Source organism: Anguilla anguilla, chromosome 18, assembly GCF_013347855.1.
Source record: "Anguilla anguilla isolate fAngAng1 chromosome 18, fAngAng1.pri, whole genome shotgun sequence".
NCBI classification, from domain to species: domain Eukaryota; kingdom Metazoa; phylum Chordata; class Actinopteri; order Anguilliformes; family Anguillidae; genus Anguilla; species Anguilla anguilla.
The window spans coordinates 21,219,729-21,237,708 of record NC_049218.1 but is presented as its reverse complement, the minus strand read 5'-3'; the positions used below and the strand labels follow the sequence as shown (position 1 = coordinate 21,237,708).

Genomic DNA, 17,980 nt, shown 5'->3' with positions numbered 1-17,980 from the left:
ATTCTTGTGAACCTACTCAGTGTTAAAATAACATGTTGGAACACATAGCCTGCATGCTGTTGAACATATGGGTGTGCAATTCAGCTAGCCGTAGATGGCCAAATAAATGAATCAGGTAATAAATAATGCAGTGTTACAACCGAGTAGCTCAGAAAACTCAGATTTCCCGTCTTCTGTACCTTTTTGACCGATTGCAAGTAATGCAGTGCTGCTCGTGCGGCTGCTCTGTGCTACTGGGGCTTTTGGTGTCCTGGCTGATGTGTTTTTCAGTAGACCTAACACAGCGCAAGGTTCAGCATTTGTGGAGTTAACTGAGCCGGGAGGCGCCCGATTGCCTGTCCGCCTGCTCGCCCTGCTTCCCCGCGCTCTGCATTTCCAGGGAGCACAGACGGAATAATGCGAAGCCTTGTGTGCCCCGCTCTATCACTGCTCTGCCGTTTCCATGGCGACAGTGCCCTCTCTGGGTACATGGGCTGGAGAAGTTGCTCTGGCTCTGCGTCATATTTATTCCACTCTCCTGCCTCCTACACTCCGACACATTCGCTTCCTCTCCTTTGTTCTGCCGTCGCTGAATTTCTCAGTACAAACACACACTCATCACACGTCTGTGCACCAGACACAACGCAGACTGTATCGCACGGAGAAAGGTAACTATGATTGATACATTGCAAGTAGAGGGGAGGCAAAAATGATGGTTCTTTTACATAATGCTTTCGAACCTGTGAATGGTAGAATTGTGTGATAATGTCACCGTGGTTTGTGTGTGTGTGTGTGTAAGAGAGATTAAGAAATTGTGTTGTTGGTACCCATGCAGAGCATTTGCTTTCTCCATATAACCCTGCTGCTCAATCTGTGGAACCGTCTGTTTATATATGCATGTGTGTCCATGAACCTTGTACATATGCCAGACACTTGTGTGTTTGCATATGTGCTCTGATCCAATGCTTTGAAACTACTGCATGTAAATCCCAAACATAGAAAGAAAGACAGCGATCTTTGTTTTTAGTGAGGCTGCAAGTAAGTATGTACGTATGAGAGAGAAGATGATGCAGTCAATGGGAAGTGCATTTTTCTGGCTCACAGCTTCAGGGCCATTAGATGAGAGAGGCTTTTCAGTGGCTGCACAATCTCTCTCTGCCAAATGACTCTTTCATATCCCTGTCCTATCCTTAAGAGGAAGCAGAACTGAGGCAGACATGTCCAGTAACAAATGATTGCTCATGGTAACGATTCATTGGCATGTGGTTTGGGGGTAAAAATAAAGAGGCAGGTGCAAGTTTGGCCTCATAGGAGGCTGTTGAAATGTGTCTAACAGCATGTAAGACATGATAATCTTTGTTTGCCCTCTATGTCCATAGGCAATTCTCTGGTAGTATTTTGTGAAATAAAAAGCAGTCTGTGTTCTTTTTTAATCTATAGTTTTGTCAATGCATTTTTCTTTAAGTAAAGGGATGGCCAGGCTAATAAAGGCTAGTTCTTTTTGTATTTGTAATGGGTTAGATTAGGACCTGTAATTGCAGTCGCCCCTTCTCAAGAGCTCAGGATTGAGAACAGACCAGAGGGCTGACAGAATGCTTATGGGGATCAGCCAAGTGTGAGATTCATTTATGTAGAGGGCGAGCATTCCTCGAATGGATTTTTAAGTGTGGGAGGCAAGGTGAACCCTAGCTGGGATGAGGAATCAAGAGGATGACATGGAAGACAGCTGCTGTGAAGGGGGGTGGTGATGGGGTGGGCAAAGGGTATGTTTGAGAAAGAGAGAATGTGAGAGAGAGATTAAAGGCAAGAGTGGTGGCGGTGGCATGAGGCTGAGGTTTGCAAGCCGTTTCAAGCCGTGTGGGAAGCCCAGAGAGCGCTACTTGGAGGGGCCGGGCAGCCCCTGCGCTCTGGGGCTCAGCTGACTGTGACACTCTGGAGTGGTAATGCGGCTCAGGAAAGGCCCCAAACCTTCCCCAGCCCCTGCCGCGAACACCTCGGGTCCTGCAGCACAGCCAGAGCAAAAACAGTCAGCGTACCCTTAAAGGAGCCTTCTTCATATGGCTGATGGTCTCTGAAATCTGTCTCTCAGGTAACTTTGACGGGCTCATGTCTTTCTCGCATTTTCTCCTCCTACCAGTATTGCAATTTGAATATTAATGTCTCAGAGGTCAACTAGAATAACATAACAGGTTTTCTGCTTTTCTGAGAGCTCATTTAATCATTTAAATTCATTCCCTTCCTCTCCTCAGTTCCGGTTCCTTCTGAGAGGAAGCCCATGCTGACAGAACGTGGGGGAGAAGCAGCCATTCTGTGCGGAGTAGGGCCAAACATGTGAGAAGATGTCTGTTGGAGGCTGTGCTTGCCCTGGTGAGTTCAGTGTGTTGTCGGTCAGGCACATTATGGGGTGCTCAGGCCCTTGTGCAAATCAGAACAGTGATGCCTAGAGTTGTTGAAATGATTTTAAAAAAATCTCTGACAGAAAATCCAGTACTTTCTTGGTCAGGTTTTATATTGCACGTTTTTACGAGATGCTGTGGTTTTTTCCCTAAAAATACAAGGAACTCAACACAGTCCGGAATCATGAATGTTGCTGTGTGTAGCTTTTTGTTTTGTTTGGGGAGATAGCGGTGAGAGAGGTGTTTAGCAGTTAAGGCTTCTGAGGGGAAAGTTTGCTTGTTTGTGCTTTTGGAGCCAACATACACATTTCACATTTTTATATAGGCTACAATTAATTTATAGAGCTGTACATTTTTACTGAAGCAATTCAGGTTAAGCACCTTTCTCAGGGGTACAATGGCTGCACCCCCAACAAGGAATCAAACCCAAAACCTTTCATCTTAACCAATCTACCTGGGGAGGTACGGGCAGAATACAGTCTTTCTGTGTGTTCCCAGATTCAATCCAAGCACAAGAACATTTGATAGGATTGGTGCAAATTACATTTGACTGCAGATCTGAGGGGTCTGCCAATTTTACTTTTTTTTTTGACCCAGCACCCACTGGGACTCAATTTTGTGAGTGGCTAATTCAATCTGTGGAGGTTTCTAAGAGCTTAATGGTGATATTAGATATCATAATTAGGGATTTGCCCATACACTCAGTCAGCCCCCCAGGGAGGTATGATTTCAGAAGGGGCCGTGTTGGAGGGAGGCATGGGCACCTGCTGCAGGTGAAGGGCTGTGTTGGAGGGCTGCATGGCAACTCACTACAGGGATGGAGCTGTGTTACGGAGTGCTGTGTAGGGATCTGTTTGTTATGTTTTCACAAATTTTTAAGCTGACCAGATGGTCATCTTCTATGTTCCTTCCATCTTCCCTCTCCAGAAGCTTATGGTGAGTTGTACAAATCAGCAGTATTTCTGGACATTTGTTTCAGTTGTATTGTACATCGGCCCCTGGGGTATAGATATAGACAACAGATTGAAGGCAGGATTTCTATTCTAAAAGGGTATTCAAATTTCATCATCTCGCAAAATTTCTGGACCAATCAATGATTGTTTCACAAGCTGCTACACATAATTAAATTTATGATCACAGGACATTTACCGATGAGCTCTTCGGTTGTCAAATCGTCTTGGTTTTCTACATTCAATGGGCAGCAAGCTCTTTCAGCACTCATCGTGCGCACTTACAGGTGCTTCTCTGACACTGCCTCGCCCCTCCCACCCTTCACATTCTGTGGAGAGAAGAGACCTCGAATGGGTTGTCGTTTCTAAAGAGTAGTAGGGGGAATGAAAACCGAGAAAGGAGGTCCTGCAGCTTCTGTTCATGTCCATCCAGGAACAAAGAGCTGTTTGGGCGCTATACCTCCTGGGTTTTACTCGTAGACCAGGCCGTATAACACAACCAGCGTAATAGTACTGCTAACGGGTTCATCATCGTAATTTTCTCCGTATAGGTTAACGCGACGTTAGCTCTGTATTTTTAAGAAGAACATCAATTGTTGATACCACCACCACCACCACCTCAGTGCACTGAATCAACGGGGAATTGGATAGCGACCATTGAAATTTTGCCAAAAAAAGCTACAGTCTCTTGTTTGAGCTCGTGCAGGTAACGTTATTGTTCATTCTGGTACCTTTAATTTAGGTTTTTTTATTTCCGGTTTTGTGTTGTACAGAATTGCGTATTCATTTAAAACAGTTTTGCTTGGAAATTATGTTGGCCTATAAGCAAAATTCTGGGAACTGCTGTTGCAAATAGCTTGCTAGCATTAGAGTTGAGCGGTGTTGTGAGGGCCTAATCCGGGAAAACTCGCGTGATGGCTAATTGGTCACAATAATAGGCTAGTAACGTTAGAACGGATTGCTAACTGTCTATTAATCAGAAGATGGCAGATCGTGTTTTGATATTATTTATTCACCGTTTGTGAGATATTTGCTAATGTACTTTTCATTCATTTTGTAATTGGAACGGAAAACCAGATTAGCTAGCCAACAGATATGGTTTGTTTTGTATATGTAGCTAGGCCAGTTAGCTAGCATTGCATCTATCAACCACCAGCAGTCTAGCTAGTTAGTGATAACGTTAAGTAAATTACGAGGGATGCGATTTTTTGAGTCGGCCCATCTGTGTTGTCAATTGAATCTGTTGTCGGGATAATTTTAGTGTAAAAACATATTTTTTAACTGTAGTTTTCGTTGAAAGGGTGCGCTTTAACAACATAGCAAGCTAGACTGGTAACGTTAGCCAATTTAGTGTTTGGATGGAAATATTAACCAGTTTGTCCAATTGTCTAACCAGATTTCCCAATAGTTAGGCATTAATCTAATGTGGGAGGATATTGTAATTTATCTAGCGATGTACCTAATCGAGAAATTGAAGTTAGCAGTCTTACTCTAGTAACGTTAGAGAGGTTTTGCAGGTGTTCAGTTGCTCGACTTTGGGATACTTCAGGTTGCATTTTCAGATGGCTAGCTACCTTAGTCAGTTGCTAACGCATAGCGTGCTATTTTTAACTGTACTGTACAAGCTAAGTAGAAGAGGGTGCCAACATGACTGGGATAGCTAGCTCCCTTGCCTGCATGTGGTTGTCTTTGTAAAATGATTTGTCGCTAGTAAACTGGCAATCCAATTTATGGAGCTAGCAGAAAAGATTAGGAGCAGAACCTCCACGGTAGTTTTTTCTGGAATAATACCGGTACCACGTACAGGCAGAGGGAAGCAAAGTTTGATTTGGATGTTTAACACACGGCTACAGACCTGCTGTAGGAAAGAGAGCTACGGGTTTATGGGGCACTGGGGCACCTTTTGGGACAGGGATCACCTGTACAACCGTGATGGGCTGCACCTGAAACCAAAGCGGTACTGCGTATGCTTGTGGTAGCCCAGGATTATTTAAATTTGGGACTTGGGGGGCAGACAGGTCAGAGACTGAAAAGAATATAGAGTCGCACGGCGCAGGCTGCCCGAATGGAAGCTGTCAGAGCTACCAATAATATCGTGAACACCAATGAAATCTTTTCACACAAAATTTTAGCAAGGGACTGCGGGAGGTGATGCAATGGGACAGGATGTGTAGAAGTAATCATGTATTTGTTTATATGCTAGAAGTTTAAAAAATAAATAAATACATATTTGGATGAATAGTGGGGGCTATGACATAGTTGGGATTACCAGTACATGGCATGGGGAGGAGGGTGGGGATGAATATAATATAGAATATGCAGATTCATTAGGAAGGATAGATCTGGCAATGCGGGTGGGGGTGTAGCTCTCTATGTAAAAGAAAATTTTGATGTGCAGGAAATTCTAGAAGTTGTCCAGCTCATGCCTAGTGTGGGTATTTGGATTAAGCTCATAGGGAAACATGAAAAGGACCTTATGGTTGGTGTATATTACTGGCCGCCAGCTTGAGATTCATAGCTTGGTTTGGAACCACTTCTGATATTACACATTCCATTTCTTTCCATCTAGATGTCTGGGTTACACCAACACACAAATGGCTTTATCTGGTGTTATATGTTATATCCTAAAGCATTATAAATGAGACCAATTAATTAATGATTCTTAATGCGAGGACCAATATATAAACCAATGGTTTTTAGCTGGAGTTCTTTAACCCTGTATATTTTCCACTGCTTTCCTTCTGCAGGCTGTTCTTCTAAGTCATTCAAGCTGTACTCTCCAAAGGAGCCCCCAAACGGTAGCGCCTTCCCCCCGGGCACCATGCTGGACCGAGATGTGGGGTGAGTACGCTGAATGTTAAAATCTTGGAAGACCTGTTGCTTTGGTGATTCTCTGCCAGGTCTATACTGCAGCCATCATCAGCTCTTGCTTGTCTCGGTGGCTAGTTGCCTTAAGTTTTCTTTTCAGCATGTGAAACGCATGTTCAGTTGGATTCAGATTAGGTGAACAACTTGGCCAGTCAAGAGTTTTCCTGGTTTTTGCTTTGAAAAACTCATTTTTTTGCTTTAGCAGTATGTTTGGGATCATCTTCTTGCTGAAGGCTGCAGTGCTGTCCAGTGAATCTGGACCCATTTACTTGAACTTGAGCAGATAAGATGCTTGTGCACATCCAGAATTCATTCTGCTGCTACTGTCAGCAGTTGCAGGCTAGACGGTTGCAGTCGGGTCTTGAATAGAATGAACTGTGTCCAGTTCCCAGCTGTGACTAGCTGCCAGTTGTTCTTAATTAGACCCTTTCAGTGTTTATTGAAGTGTGATGTGCCCTTTTAAGGCATAATTGTGTCATAATGTTTGCCATAAAGAAAATGGCCTTGTACTTAACTTGCATTCTGTTAAAATAAGTTAAAAAAAAATTTTAAATATGTTTTCAGCAAACTTATACCATCCAAAATGCACAGAGGCTTCCCAGGGCTGAGTTTTAAGACCACTTGTGTACAGTATGGGCGGGAAATTCTGCATGCATATTCTGACTTGACCCTCATTGACTGGGTGTGATTCCATTTGAGATCTGACTCTCAAATATCTCTTTGCAGACCGACACCAATGTATCCCCCTACGTACATGGAGCCAGGAATAGGGTGAGCGTACTTTCCATGAGTTTCATGAGGTTATTTTTTTATTTTATTTTTTTTGCAGGTTATTACCATTTCTGTCATGCAGTTGTCAATTTCAGGAGTCCGACAGTCAATAATTGTATTGAATTTAACTGATTTGTAAAGTTCATTTTCATAAGCTAACTGAAAATAATGAAATAAAAAAAAACATTACATTGTAAATGTATGCACTGACAACTCCTTTTCATCAGTCAAGTCAGGGATAGGAATAGTTAGTGACAAGGATAGTTCACTTTCTGGGCATGTTCGATTTTTCGGTTTTCGTATGTGTAGTGTCACACTTTAAGAGTCCAGCAGGATTCTTTGAAGATTTTTTTTAAATCTTAGCCCTCGTCTTCCTGTCTGAAACCCACAATAAGGTACTTTCTTCTTGACGTTGCCATGTTTACACATAGACATGCATAATTAACTAGACAGGAAAGCGCGCCTTCAGCTAACCTAAGCTGGTGAAGCCCTGGAAGTAAGCCTGTACTGTATATGTTGAGGGCAAAACATTGAAGCTCCCATTAAATAGAATGGGGAATATCAGTCACTTGAAGGCAAAATGAAACTTCCTGGTGGTATTTTGAGACCCAATTGATGATCGTTGCATTTCGTATGAAAAGCAGATTTGTGTGAATGTGTAATATGTAAAAAAAATACGATAATTAGAATAAATATTTTCCCAAAACAACCATTATTTCATGAACTGCAACACATAATGAAATTTATGATCACAAAAAACTGACCAATGAGGTTTCTGTTGGTTGTTAAATCGCTTTGGATTTCTACATTTAATTCACTGGGCAGCAAGCTCTTTTGCCCTCAACATGCACAGTAGAGGCTATTTTCCATTACTTCCTAGGCTTCACTGTCTGGCCCCTCCTTCCCTCTCCAGTTCCTGTGTACACGCTATGTGTCGGCTAGAGCCGCGTCACTACCGGTGTGTCAGTCAAACACAGTGCACCTATTGGCTGTTGGCAGTGTAGTATTATAAATTGCATTGTGGACCATCACAAACCTTTTGAGCCAAGACTAAAGACTTACGATAATATTAAACATGTTTGATTTTGTCGGAACGGTCAAGATGAAAAAAATAAACTGCCCCTGTTGGAGCAGTCGTAGTAAAATCTAACACAAATCATCTATCGTGACAGGCAAGATGTTACACCGACTTCTACGACTGTGAAATCACTTAGTATCATCAAGGCCAGCATTAGTCTGCCACTGGGTGCCGATTCAGTTTAATCCCAATCAGTCACTAGATGGTGCTAGAATTAAAGATCCAAATTTGACTCCTTTAAAAGGCAGTAATTCCCACACTGTAATTCCAATTTTCATGAAACTATGCATATAATCTCCTGAATGAGTTAAAAAAATTTACAAATTACACAACTGAAGTCTGTCTGAATGGATTTTCTGCCATTTAGAATTGTTTGGGGAAAATAAAATCCCCCTGTGGCTTTTATGTGTGGACCAAATTTGCTGTATAGCTGGAAGATGCACATTTGATAGATAAACCGGCCCAACTGGATAAGCAGCATGGCCACCATTCACCAATAAACTTTAAATAAAAGGTGTTGCCTATGACAATATTGACCGTAACTGTAACAGTTTGCGCTGTCATCGTGAAACCTAATGTATCATGTTAAGGGTAGACTCCCAACACTCCAACCAAACGAATTTTGAAATCGACCAATAGGGGTTGCTACAAATGAAAACAATATTTACTCAGAAACCAAATGACACAAATGGGTACACATGATCATAGGACAGAGTATTAGTCAAAATATCATGTTTGGAAGTCGGTCAAGTTGGGCGTGGAGTATGAAATAATGGCTTGTATGTCCAATGGGGTGTGGTGGATGAACACAAAACTCAGATGGTTATCTGATGCTCCATTCAGAACTTATGTCAAATGTCTTAAGTCAGCTGGCAACTGCCCTAGTAACGGTGTCTGCTAACATAGAGCAATCGCACTGCGTTTTCTTAAGTAAATACATCTGTCTGTAGTGGGGTTTCCGCCCAACAATTCATGAAAATTTTGAATCTGCGCATAAGTAACCATGAGTGGAAACACAGGAAATTCAATGAATGTGAAATACTGCAAAAAAAAAAAAAAAGAAAAAAGTTTTTACACTTGACTGAGGTGGAAAATTTGGCTGGCTACTTGCATATTTAAAAATAGATTATAGGACTTAAGAGAAAATTATTTTTCCAAGCTAAGTGGAGCAAACACAGTTTAAACAGGAAGGTGCATCACAATTAGTCATTTAGCAGACTCTCTTACTCAGTGATGTTCAGAAGTGGAGAACATCAGTGTCTTGTCTCCAGGAAGACACAGAAGGCCCATTGGCAATCAGTAAGTGTAATGTTAACGTAACCAACAACAATTTGTATTGTGACAAAAGAAAGTACCACTAGACGGATAACAAAACGTGACATCCAACACTGTGTGCAAAAAGGGAGAGCTCACTGATCACTGCAGTGGGTCAGAAATCTCTACGAAAGACCAGTGATTTTTAGTACATTTTAAAATATTTTTCAAATCTGGATCCACTGCGTGGTTTACTTGGGTCAGTATTTCCAGTTTGGAGTCTGTTTGAGAAATTAGAACCTGACCTCAATGGTTTGGTTGAATATAAATTTTCATGTGAATTATTTTTAGAAGTGCTGTAAGCCCCTGGTCTGCGGTTTCCATAGCGAAAGACCATGTCAATCTCCGCTCTGCTCCCATGTGTCTGAGCTGAGCCTGTGCTCTCTGTTCGCAGGAGACCCACACCGTACGGCAACCAATCAGACTACAGGATGTTTGAGCTGAACAAGCGGCTGCAGAACTGGACGGAGGTGAGAGCTCGCACACCTGGAGACGTCTGCTGGGATGATTTCAGTGGAGATGACAATACACCTCTGCATCTAAAGCACATCAGAAGTCATAAGAGTGTCTTTTTTTCCCTCTTTGCAGGACTGTGACAATTTGTGGTGGGATGCCTTCACTACCGAGTTCTTCGAGGACGACGCCATGTTGACCGTCACTTTTTGTCTGGAGGATGGGCCCAAGCGATACAGTAAGACGTAGCGTGTAACACAAGTATGATGCGAACAGAGTGGGGTCCTTCATCAACCTGTTTATTTACATTACATATGATTATGTAGCAACATTTAGCATCAGCTCTTATCCAGAGACTTACCGTATAGAAGAAATTTAATTGCCATCTCCAGATTGATGTGAATAGTAATATCAGCCCTGGCTAACAACATTTCCAGACCAGCAAGTTCAGATGCAACATCACTTAAGAACTAGAGCAGGTTAACTATGTTAACCAAGATCCAAACTACCATGTAAGTTAAGGTGAAACCATTTAGTTGCTGACCTACAGTACTGCTTTTCATGATCTCCTGAATCATCAAATTTGATTTAGTTAGACGGGTAATATCATGCATGTTTAAATTATAGATTAGAGACTTCTACTATATAATTTTAGAATTTACATTTTCACCAACTAGTTGTAGGGAAGTAAAATGGTTTAATGGGTATAAGATAGAAATTAAATGCCTCTGCTCTGATCTTTATGTAACGGTCTTGTTTGACGAATGAGTGCCCTCTGTCTCCACAGCCATTGGCCGGACATTGATCCCGCGGTACTTTCGTAGCATTTTTGAAGGGGGCGCCACTGAGCTGTACTACATCCTGAAGCACCCCAAGGAGACCTTCCACAGTAACTTTGTGTCTCTGGACTGTGACCAGTGCACCATGGTCACTCAAAACGGCAAGCCCATGTTCACACAGGTAAAGGTCTCTGTTTGACAGCGATTTGCGCGTTTCTGTTTGTTCTCAATTTATCAGGAAATACTGCCTTTTTACAATTCTTTTAATTGTACTTACACTTGTGTTTATTTTTGCATTTGGTCAATAATAAATACCTGCTGAAGCAAACCAAAAAAAAAAAAATCTTACAGTGAAGGCCAAAAGTATTAGGCCACCTGTGCTTTTTATTTTTTATTTTTTTAAACCTTAGGGGAGAGTTCAGTTAATATATGCACATTTATTGAATAACAAACCAAAGTATGAGCTTTTTTCTTTCCAATTTGATCTGTTGGTCTAAAAGGATGTGCATCTGTCTTTTCGAAAAATGTATTTTTTTCAAACAAACTACAGGTGTCCTAATACTATTGGCCTGTACTGTTGGTTAAGTTTGAATGTAATTTCCTTTATTCCTCCTGCTTCATTTGTCCTCCTGCTGTTCCTCATCCACCATCTCTGGGTTTGGGTGTTTTGCCCTACGCGGGGGTAGCGTTGACCTCTGACCCTGCTTTGTCACCCCCTCACTCCCCAGGTGTGCGTGGAAGGCCGGCTGTACCTGGAGCTCATGTTTGATGACATGATGAGAATCAAAACCTGGCACTTCAGCATCCGGCAGCATCGTGAGCTGATCCCGCGCAGCATCCTGGCCATGCATGTAATCCCCCTTCCTCTTTAAATCTTCTCATTCAACCCTCATTTTCCACAAAGAGTTCTAATGTCCTCTTTCATGTTCCATGTTTCAGTTGGACATTGGTGAAAAGTGAGAAATAATAGAGCTTAGCAAAGTCAATGAGTGAATTATTCAGCTATTTAAATGTATGACGTTGTTTAAATCGGCATTATTGATTTACTGTTAACAACGGTAAGTAATGGGGAAAATGGTGTTGGTTAAAACGTCTGTGTTACAAGCATTGCTTTGCATGTACGCAGAATGCTAATGAAAATGCGTCAAACCTGATTTCTCATTTATGTCGATGTACTCTTTATTGTCTTGTTAACATAGTCGGTTGAGCTTATGCTGCATTTTATGTTAGTGGCAATAGCCTATAAATATGGGTATCTTTTTTTATAACCATTTTTGCCAAATAAGTGAAAATTAGATATGGTACTGGCAATGGTACTTTCTTCCTCTGCTTATTCAAAAACAGGAACCACACCGAAACTAGCTGACACCTGTGTGTACTGTATATATTGGATCAGATGCTTGTCTGAACAGTTCAGTGACTGAACACGGAAATGTTGGTGTGGGGCGTTCCCACAGTTTTTTGGGCAAGAAATGAGGTGGGAAGAAAAGGGGATCCATAATCTGATGGAATTAAATTTAAATTTACAGATTGATTTGAGAAAATTCTGGAATATTCTTTGTCCTGTCATTAAATTAAATGGCAGAAGTAATCTTTTATTGATATACTGTTATGCTAAATATTGGTGGAGTAGAAACCACTGCTGTAATATGGGATTTGATCTCGAAACGACACCTACAGATAGAAACCTATAATTCTGCAGATAGAAACGGATAGAAACCTATAATTCTAAGATCTCAAAATATTTGTTATTGTCTGTATTTGGATTTTTCCTTTTCTCGTAGAATGACCTGAACAGTGCCTACCCACACTTCTCCGCAGGCTCAAGACCCCCCGATGCTTGACCAGCTTTCGAAAAACATCACCAGATGCGGCCTCTCCAACTCCACGCTCAACTACCTCCGAGTGAGTGTCCCCGGTCCCGCAGGCGCACTGAAGGGCCCCGCGGCCCCTCGGGCCCCTGGCGTACCCGCTGCGTTTATCCTCATAATAAAATGTGCCAAACTGGTCTGTGAGACGCATTGTTAAAGCGGGGAATGTGGGCTCCTCTCCCCATGCGGTCCCCAGCTGTGTGTGATCCTGGAGCCCATGCAGGAGCTGATGTCCCGGCACAAGACCTACAGCCTGAGCCCCCGAGACTGCCTCAAGACCTGCCTGTTCCAGAAGTGGCAGAGAATGGTGGCCCCGCCAGGTGAGAGCCTCAGACGTCCGTCTCCAGAAACCCTTGGGCCATTGCTATATAATTAGAGACTCGGGTTGGGTGGTACGATCTGTTCAGTGTTCATCATAAACGGACCTGTCTGAACCTGTTAGAACTTGAGCTGACCGTCAGAAGTTGGCATGTAAAACCATGGAAGAATAGCTGTTGTTAAGTTGCATGCGGGCCAATGTTCCAGAACCGATAAGTAAAGTAACTGAATACTCAGTCAAGACTGAGACCTGTTTTTGGCACCGACAGGGTCTCTGTGCTATTGTTGATTGAATGCAGGGAAAATGTTTTAATGTCACGAAAATAGTTGGCATATCACATTAAAACTCACTGCTGAAGGAACATTTTTGTCCGCAATAAGTAAAAAGATTTTTTTGGTTCCCCTATCGACTTGAAGTTCTCAGAATGTAGGCCTAGTTGTATTGTGGAATATTTCTAAACATACTTGGAGTATTTCTCCTTTACTTTTTATGTATATGAAAAACTTTAATAATAATTAGCCTTGTTCAGACTCAGAAGTATCCGTTTAATAGTTTTTTTAGTTATTTTTATTTTTTTTTAATAATTTTTTTTTATAGTCAAAGTATTTGCACGTATTTTCTTGCGAACCTGCTTTCCTCTGTTGCTGGGAGGCACTTTGTTGAATGCCTTGGAAATGTCATGTTTGCACAAATGTTTGCTCAGGTTAAGGTATGTCTACAGTCCACAGACAAAAATACTGGCACTGGAATCCCGCTCAGGGTCCTAGTATCTCTGACTTTTAAACCCAGAGGAGCGTTATGCAAAACTATTAAAGCACCCATGAAATAAAGAGGTTTCTGAAGGCATCACTGTAAAGCTGAAAGTAGCCTCCGCTACGTTGCACATACTCCGGTTATGTATTGATTTACAGCCCCTATTTAGTTTCTATTTGATGAACATGTGAATGCTTGTTTGTTGAGACAAGGGTGCAAGTTGATCATTTAAATAATGAAGCTTCCAGCCACCGTAGAAAAGCCTTTTTTCTCCATCATGCTCAAATTGGTGAAGTATATGCACAAGGGACATATAATGAAAACCTCAAAAGGGTATTTAGAATGTTGGCTTTTCTTCAGGTCAAATCACGCCAGCATGAGTGCACTGGTTGCTTTTTGATCCTAGCGCCAACTGCGGCCTGCAATCAACTGTTGCTGATTCAACAAGAACAGCCACGCTGTGCAAAGGTGTACCCACCCGAGGCAAGCCACCAGAATGCGACTGCGAGCAGATGTTCTAAAACTCTGCAGTGCACACTTATTGCTTTAAATTTATCCCTAAAGCATAAAAAAATAAATCCTGCCTGCTTTTCACTTTTTGATCTAAACCTTCCTCAAGTGACAATCGACTTCATTCTCGTTTTTGGATAGTCAACCTGTTTTTGACTCCAGATATTCATAAATAAAATGGCACCGTTGGTGCTTTAGCTGGGATTCTGGCCCGTGGACGCTTGAGCCAATCCCGCGGCAGTGCGGGAAGCCCGGGGGAGAGTCTGATTGGTTGACGCGTGCCGTTTCCTCAGCGGAGCCCGCCAGGCAGGCGCCCAGCAAGCGGAGGAAGAGGAAGGTGTCCGGGGGCAGCACCGCCGGCGGCGCCGGGGCTCCCAGCAGCAACAGCAAGAAGAAGAGCCCGGCCAGCAGCTTCGCCCTCTCCAGCCAGGTACCTGTAAGCATCCCAGCTCCTTCCTTCCCCTCCACACAGGGCTCGGAGCATGATGGGACTCTGAGTCTGGTGATCTGGTCAAGGGCCAACGAGGGTGTCGGTGCGCCAAGAATAGGTGGAGCTACCACTGATTTCGCTCGAGCGTTGGGGTTTTTTTTCGTGAGAACTGCTGAGGACACAAACTGGTCCCACTACAAAGGAGGGGGTGTGACATGCAAGGGTGGGGAAAATGAACTAAGATCCGTCCTACGGCGCCGGGCGGTGATGTGTTGCTAGTAACGCAATTGAGTTTAAAAAAAAAAAAAAACCTGTACTGGTTTTTTTTAAATGTGTGCCGCTCTTTCTGAGCTTTGCATGTTGTGCGTTTTATCATGTCCGTGTCCATGGCAACATAGTTGCCAGTCCTTCAGACAAGTCCTTTGCTGAACTCTGATCACTTAACTGTGAATTGAAATCCTTCTGGGAATTCGGGAGATAATGTTTGTGCCCACCCCCCCCCCCCCATCCTGCTGCAGGACGTGATGGTGGTGGGCGAGCCCACGCTGATGGGCGGGGAGTTCGGGGACGAGGACGAGCGGCTGATCACGCGGCTGGAGAACACGCAGTTCGACGCGGCCAACGGCATCGACGACGAGGACAGCTTCAACGGCTCGCCCGCGCTGGGCGCCAACAGCCCCTGGAACAGCAAGGCGCCCTCCAGCCAGGAGAGCAAGAGCGACAACCCCGCGTCGCAGGCGTCCCAGTGAAGCAGGGCGGCGGGAGGAGGAGGGCACTGGCACCAGCCTGCCCGTGGAATCACACTTACCAAGCGGCACCCAGCTCAGGACCATGCCCTGCTTTCGGCTCCCATCGCCAGGCCAATATTAGGCAGGACCCCTTCTCACTGCAGGACTTTTAATTTACTGCCGCAGGACATGGCCTATTCCTCCTACGCCCCCCTCTGAAAACAGCAAAAAGGGTCTCTCATTACATTACATGACAGCTATTTAGCAGACGCTCTTATCCAGAGCGACTTACACAAGTTTTTACACAGCGTTTATATTGCATCCATTTATACACATGGATATGTACTGAAGCGATGCAGGTTAAGTACCTTGCTCAAGGGTACCACGGCAGTGTCATACCCGGGAATTGAACCCGTGACTTTTAGGTTACAAGACCGGCTCCTGTCCTCAGCTGTCACCGGAGTCACGGTCGAAAAGAGGTGGGTCCTGTCCTGACCGTCTCTCAGAGCCGTTTGGACCGTGTGCTTGCTCAGAAGACCAGCGCTGTGGATTCTTGTTCCAACCTCGGGCCTCTGCAAGCCGCTCTTTTGTGATGCTTTCTCGAAGCTGGATCCCTCTCTTTTACAGTCTGCCCTCAGCAATATTTCATGGCATCTTTGAAGAAAAAACGATTTTACTCTGAGCACTTCACATTAGAACGCTTAAGATTTTCAAAGTAAAATTATTTTTGACTTATTGTTTTCATGTGTTTTTGTATGACCTGGTAAGAACAAAAAAATCTGTACTGTGAAGAAGAAGGACTGGAGTTGAGAACCACGGCATTAAATCTTTATAAACAGACCGTTGTAGTGAGGTACTGGGGGTTTGGTAGCTGGGGGACACACTAATGCCACCAAACATAACTTCACACTCTACACAAGTTGTTGCTGAAGTGTCTTTTTAATTTTATTTAAAAAAAAATGTTAGTAGAAACTGACAAACAAAATACACCCCTGGAATATTCTTTACACTGTTTTCACTGCATCTTCTATTTTTCATATGAAGTTTTTTAAAATTGTTTTAATAACTGTTCTATCTTCATAATGTTGTACCATGAAAGCTCCAATTCGTGTAACTGGAGAAAAGAAATCTATGTAAATGTATAACTCTTAATCCTAGATCATTTTGTATCATGACTATTTTACGATGGCGATTATTTCACAGAAGTCATTTGGGCTTTGATCTGAGCCGCAGACCAAACTGTTCACGTCTCAGTTTTTGGTCTGTGCTTCGGGTGATCAAAGCGGTCAGATAATAGTGTTGATGTATCGTTGAAACAAATAGACCGGCTAAACACTTAACGTCCCCTATAATTCCCAGTACGTCCGTTAAGCTGAATGTGATAGGTGTCATTGTAAATACGATCATGTGTCATGTGTTAAATTAATGTTGGGTAAGCTAGAGGTGAGGTTTGCCTGCAGTATAAGTTTTCTCAGTATAAGCTATTTATATCCGTACAAGGAAGTGCTGCTCTGCCCTCTGCGCAGGTCGAGTGGTGGCCTGGAACAGAGCCGTTACTTCATGCACGTGACCTCAGGTTCAGCAGAACGGGAGATGAGGGCATCTGTTCAATCTTAAACCTTTAATGTGTTTGCTTGCATAAATACTAGCCTGGCTTTCACTTTGCTGAGTAAGGCCTGCATTTATCAAGCTTCTCTGCAAGAGTGCTGACCCCGGATCAGTTTTATTAGAGATCTCATAATGCGTAAAGTTAGACGATGGACCAGGGAAACCTGACCCTAGTTCGTTGCTCCAACTCTGAAATAAATATGAATATGGTCCTAAGTCTTGCTTTTGACAGAACATTTTAAAACAAATTTTAACAGCCCTCAAGTTCCCAATAATGCTTTTATATTGTTTTTTGAAAGCTACAGACCAAGAACTACTGGCAGGATCCTTTAAAATTCTCACCGTAAAATATATTGGTTTATATTTTTTAGAATCGTGATTATTGTGTGGGTTTTTTCTCCCTCGATAAGTTTTTTTTTGTATTTGTGCTTGTGTATTTAAGGTAGTAGTCAAGTTCTGTATAGTTGTAATTAAATATATTCTTTAGAACTCCATAATGCATCCCTATCTATTTAATGTAAAGTATAAAATAAAAAAAGCCATGCCCATTTTTGAACATTTAAGACCAAGGTGAATGAATGCCCCTCCAATTGGGGAAAGTGAAATCGTCAAAGAGCCTAAACATGTGTGCAACAGCCTTAATTGAGCAAGAGGTTGGCTGTAACAAAAACTTGTGAGAACAGAGTGGGGGTCTGCAGGGCCGGGTTTGTGACCCGCTGGGGTAGGGGTCTGCGTTTGATCCTGCTCTGGTGGCTCCCGCCGGTCGATCAGGGGCCGTTGGACCGCACGCTAAAGCCGCGTATCAGATGTCTTCCTCTGATTCTGGTCTGTGCGAGCTTGGTAGTCGGCTGCGGTGTAAAAAGAAGCAGGCTGGTCTTTTGGAGCACAACTACTGATGTCTTCACTCTCTTCACGTTTCACGTTTAATTCATGAATGCAATTTGTGACATTTTGCAACTGTGAGGGGAAAAAATGAAAATCTCTTGAACTAAAAGAAAATAATATATATTTGCAGAGGTACCGGAAATGGACTCAGTGGAGTTAACCCAAGTCCTGTTATCAGAAATGATTGGCTTTAAATACCCCTTTTTCATGCATCATCATCTCAGGGAGGAAACAGAAATGCTTCTTCCAAATTTCCAGAGGCTTGGCCTGGAAGCAGTTCATTGTAGA

The 17,980-nt window shown here is 43.0% G+C and overlaps 1 protein-coding gene across 3 annotated transcripts; it reads left to right on the top strand.

Moving 5' to 3' along the window:
• The first annotated feature begins 394 nt into the window (after positions 1–394).
• LOC118218374 (LIM domain-binding protein 1-like) lies at positions 395–17,180 on the top strand. 3 transcript variants are annotated; one of them, XM_035400981.1, is made up of 12 exons: positions 395–647; positions 2,229–2,346; positions 6,073–6,166; positions 6,920–6,964; positions 9,751–9,826; positions 9,945–10,047; positions 10,597–10,769; positions 11,317–11,439; positions 12,410–12,493; positions 12,656–12,779; positions 14,335–14,477; positions 14,990–17,180. In XM_035400981.1, the coding sequence occupies exons 2-12, from the start codon at positions 2,319–2,321 to the stop codon at positions 15,218–15,220; spliced, it is 1,224 nt and encodes a 407-aa protein (XP_035256872.1). In that variant the 5' UTR covers positions 395–647; positions 2,229–2,318; the 3' UTR covers positions 15,221–17,180. The 3 variants fall into 3 exon arrangements, with proteins under 3 accessions (XP_035256872.1, XP_035256873.1, XP_035256874.1); XM_035400982.1 differs by having other exon boundaries at positions 14,335–14,471; positions 14,990–15,220; XM_035400983.1 differs by lacking the exons at positions 395–647; positions 2,229–2,346 and adding an exon at positions 3,599–4,031 and having other exon boundaries at positions 14,990–15,220.
• The last annotated feature ends 800 nt before the right edge of the window (positions 17,181–17,980 follow it).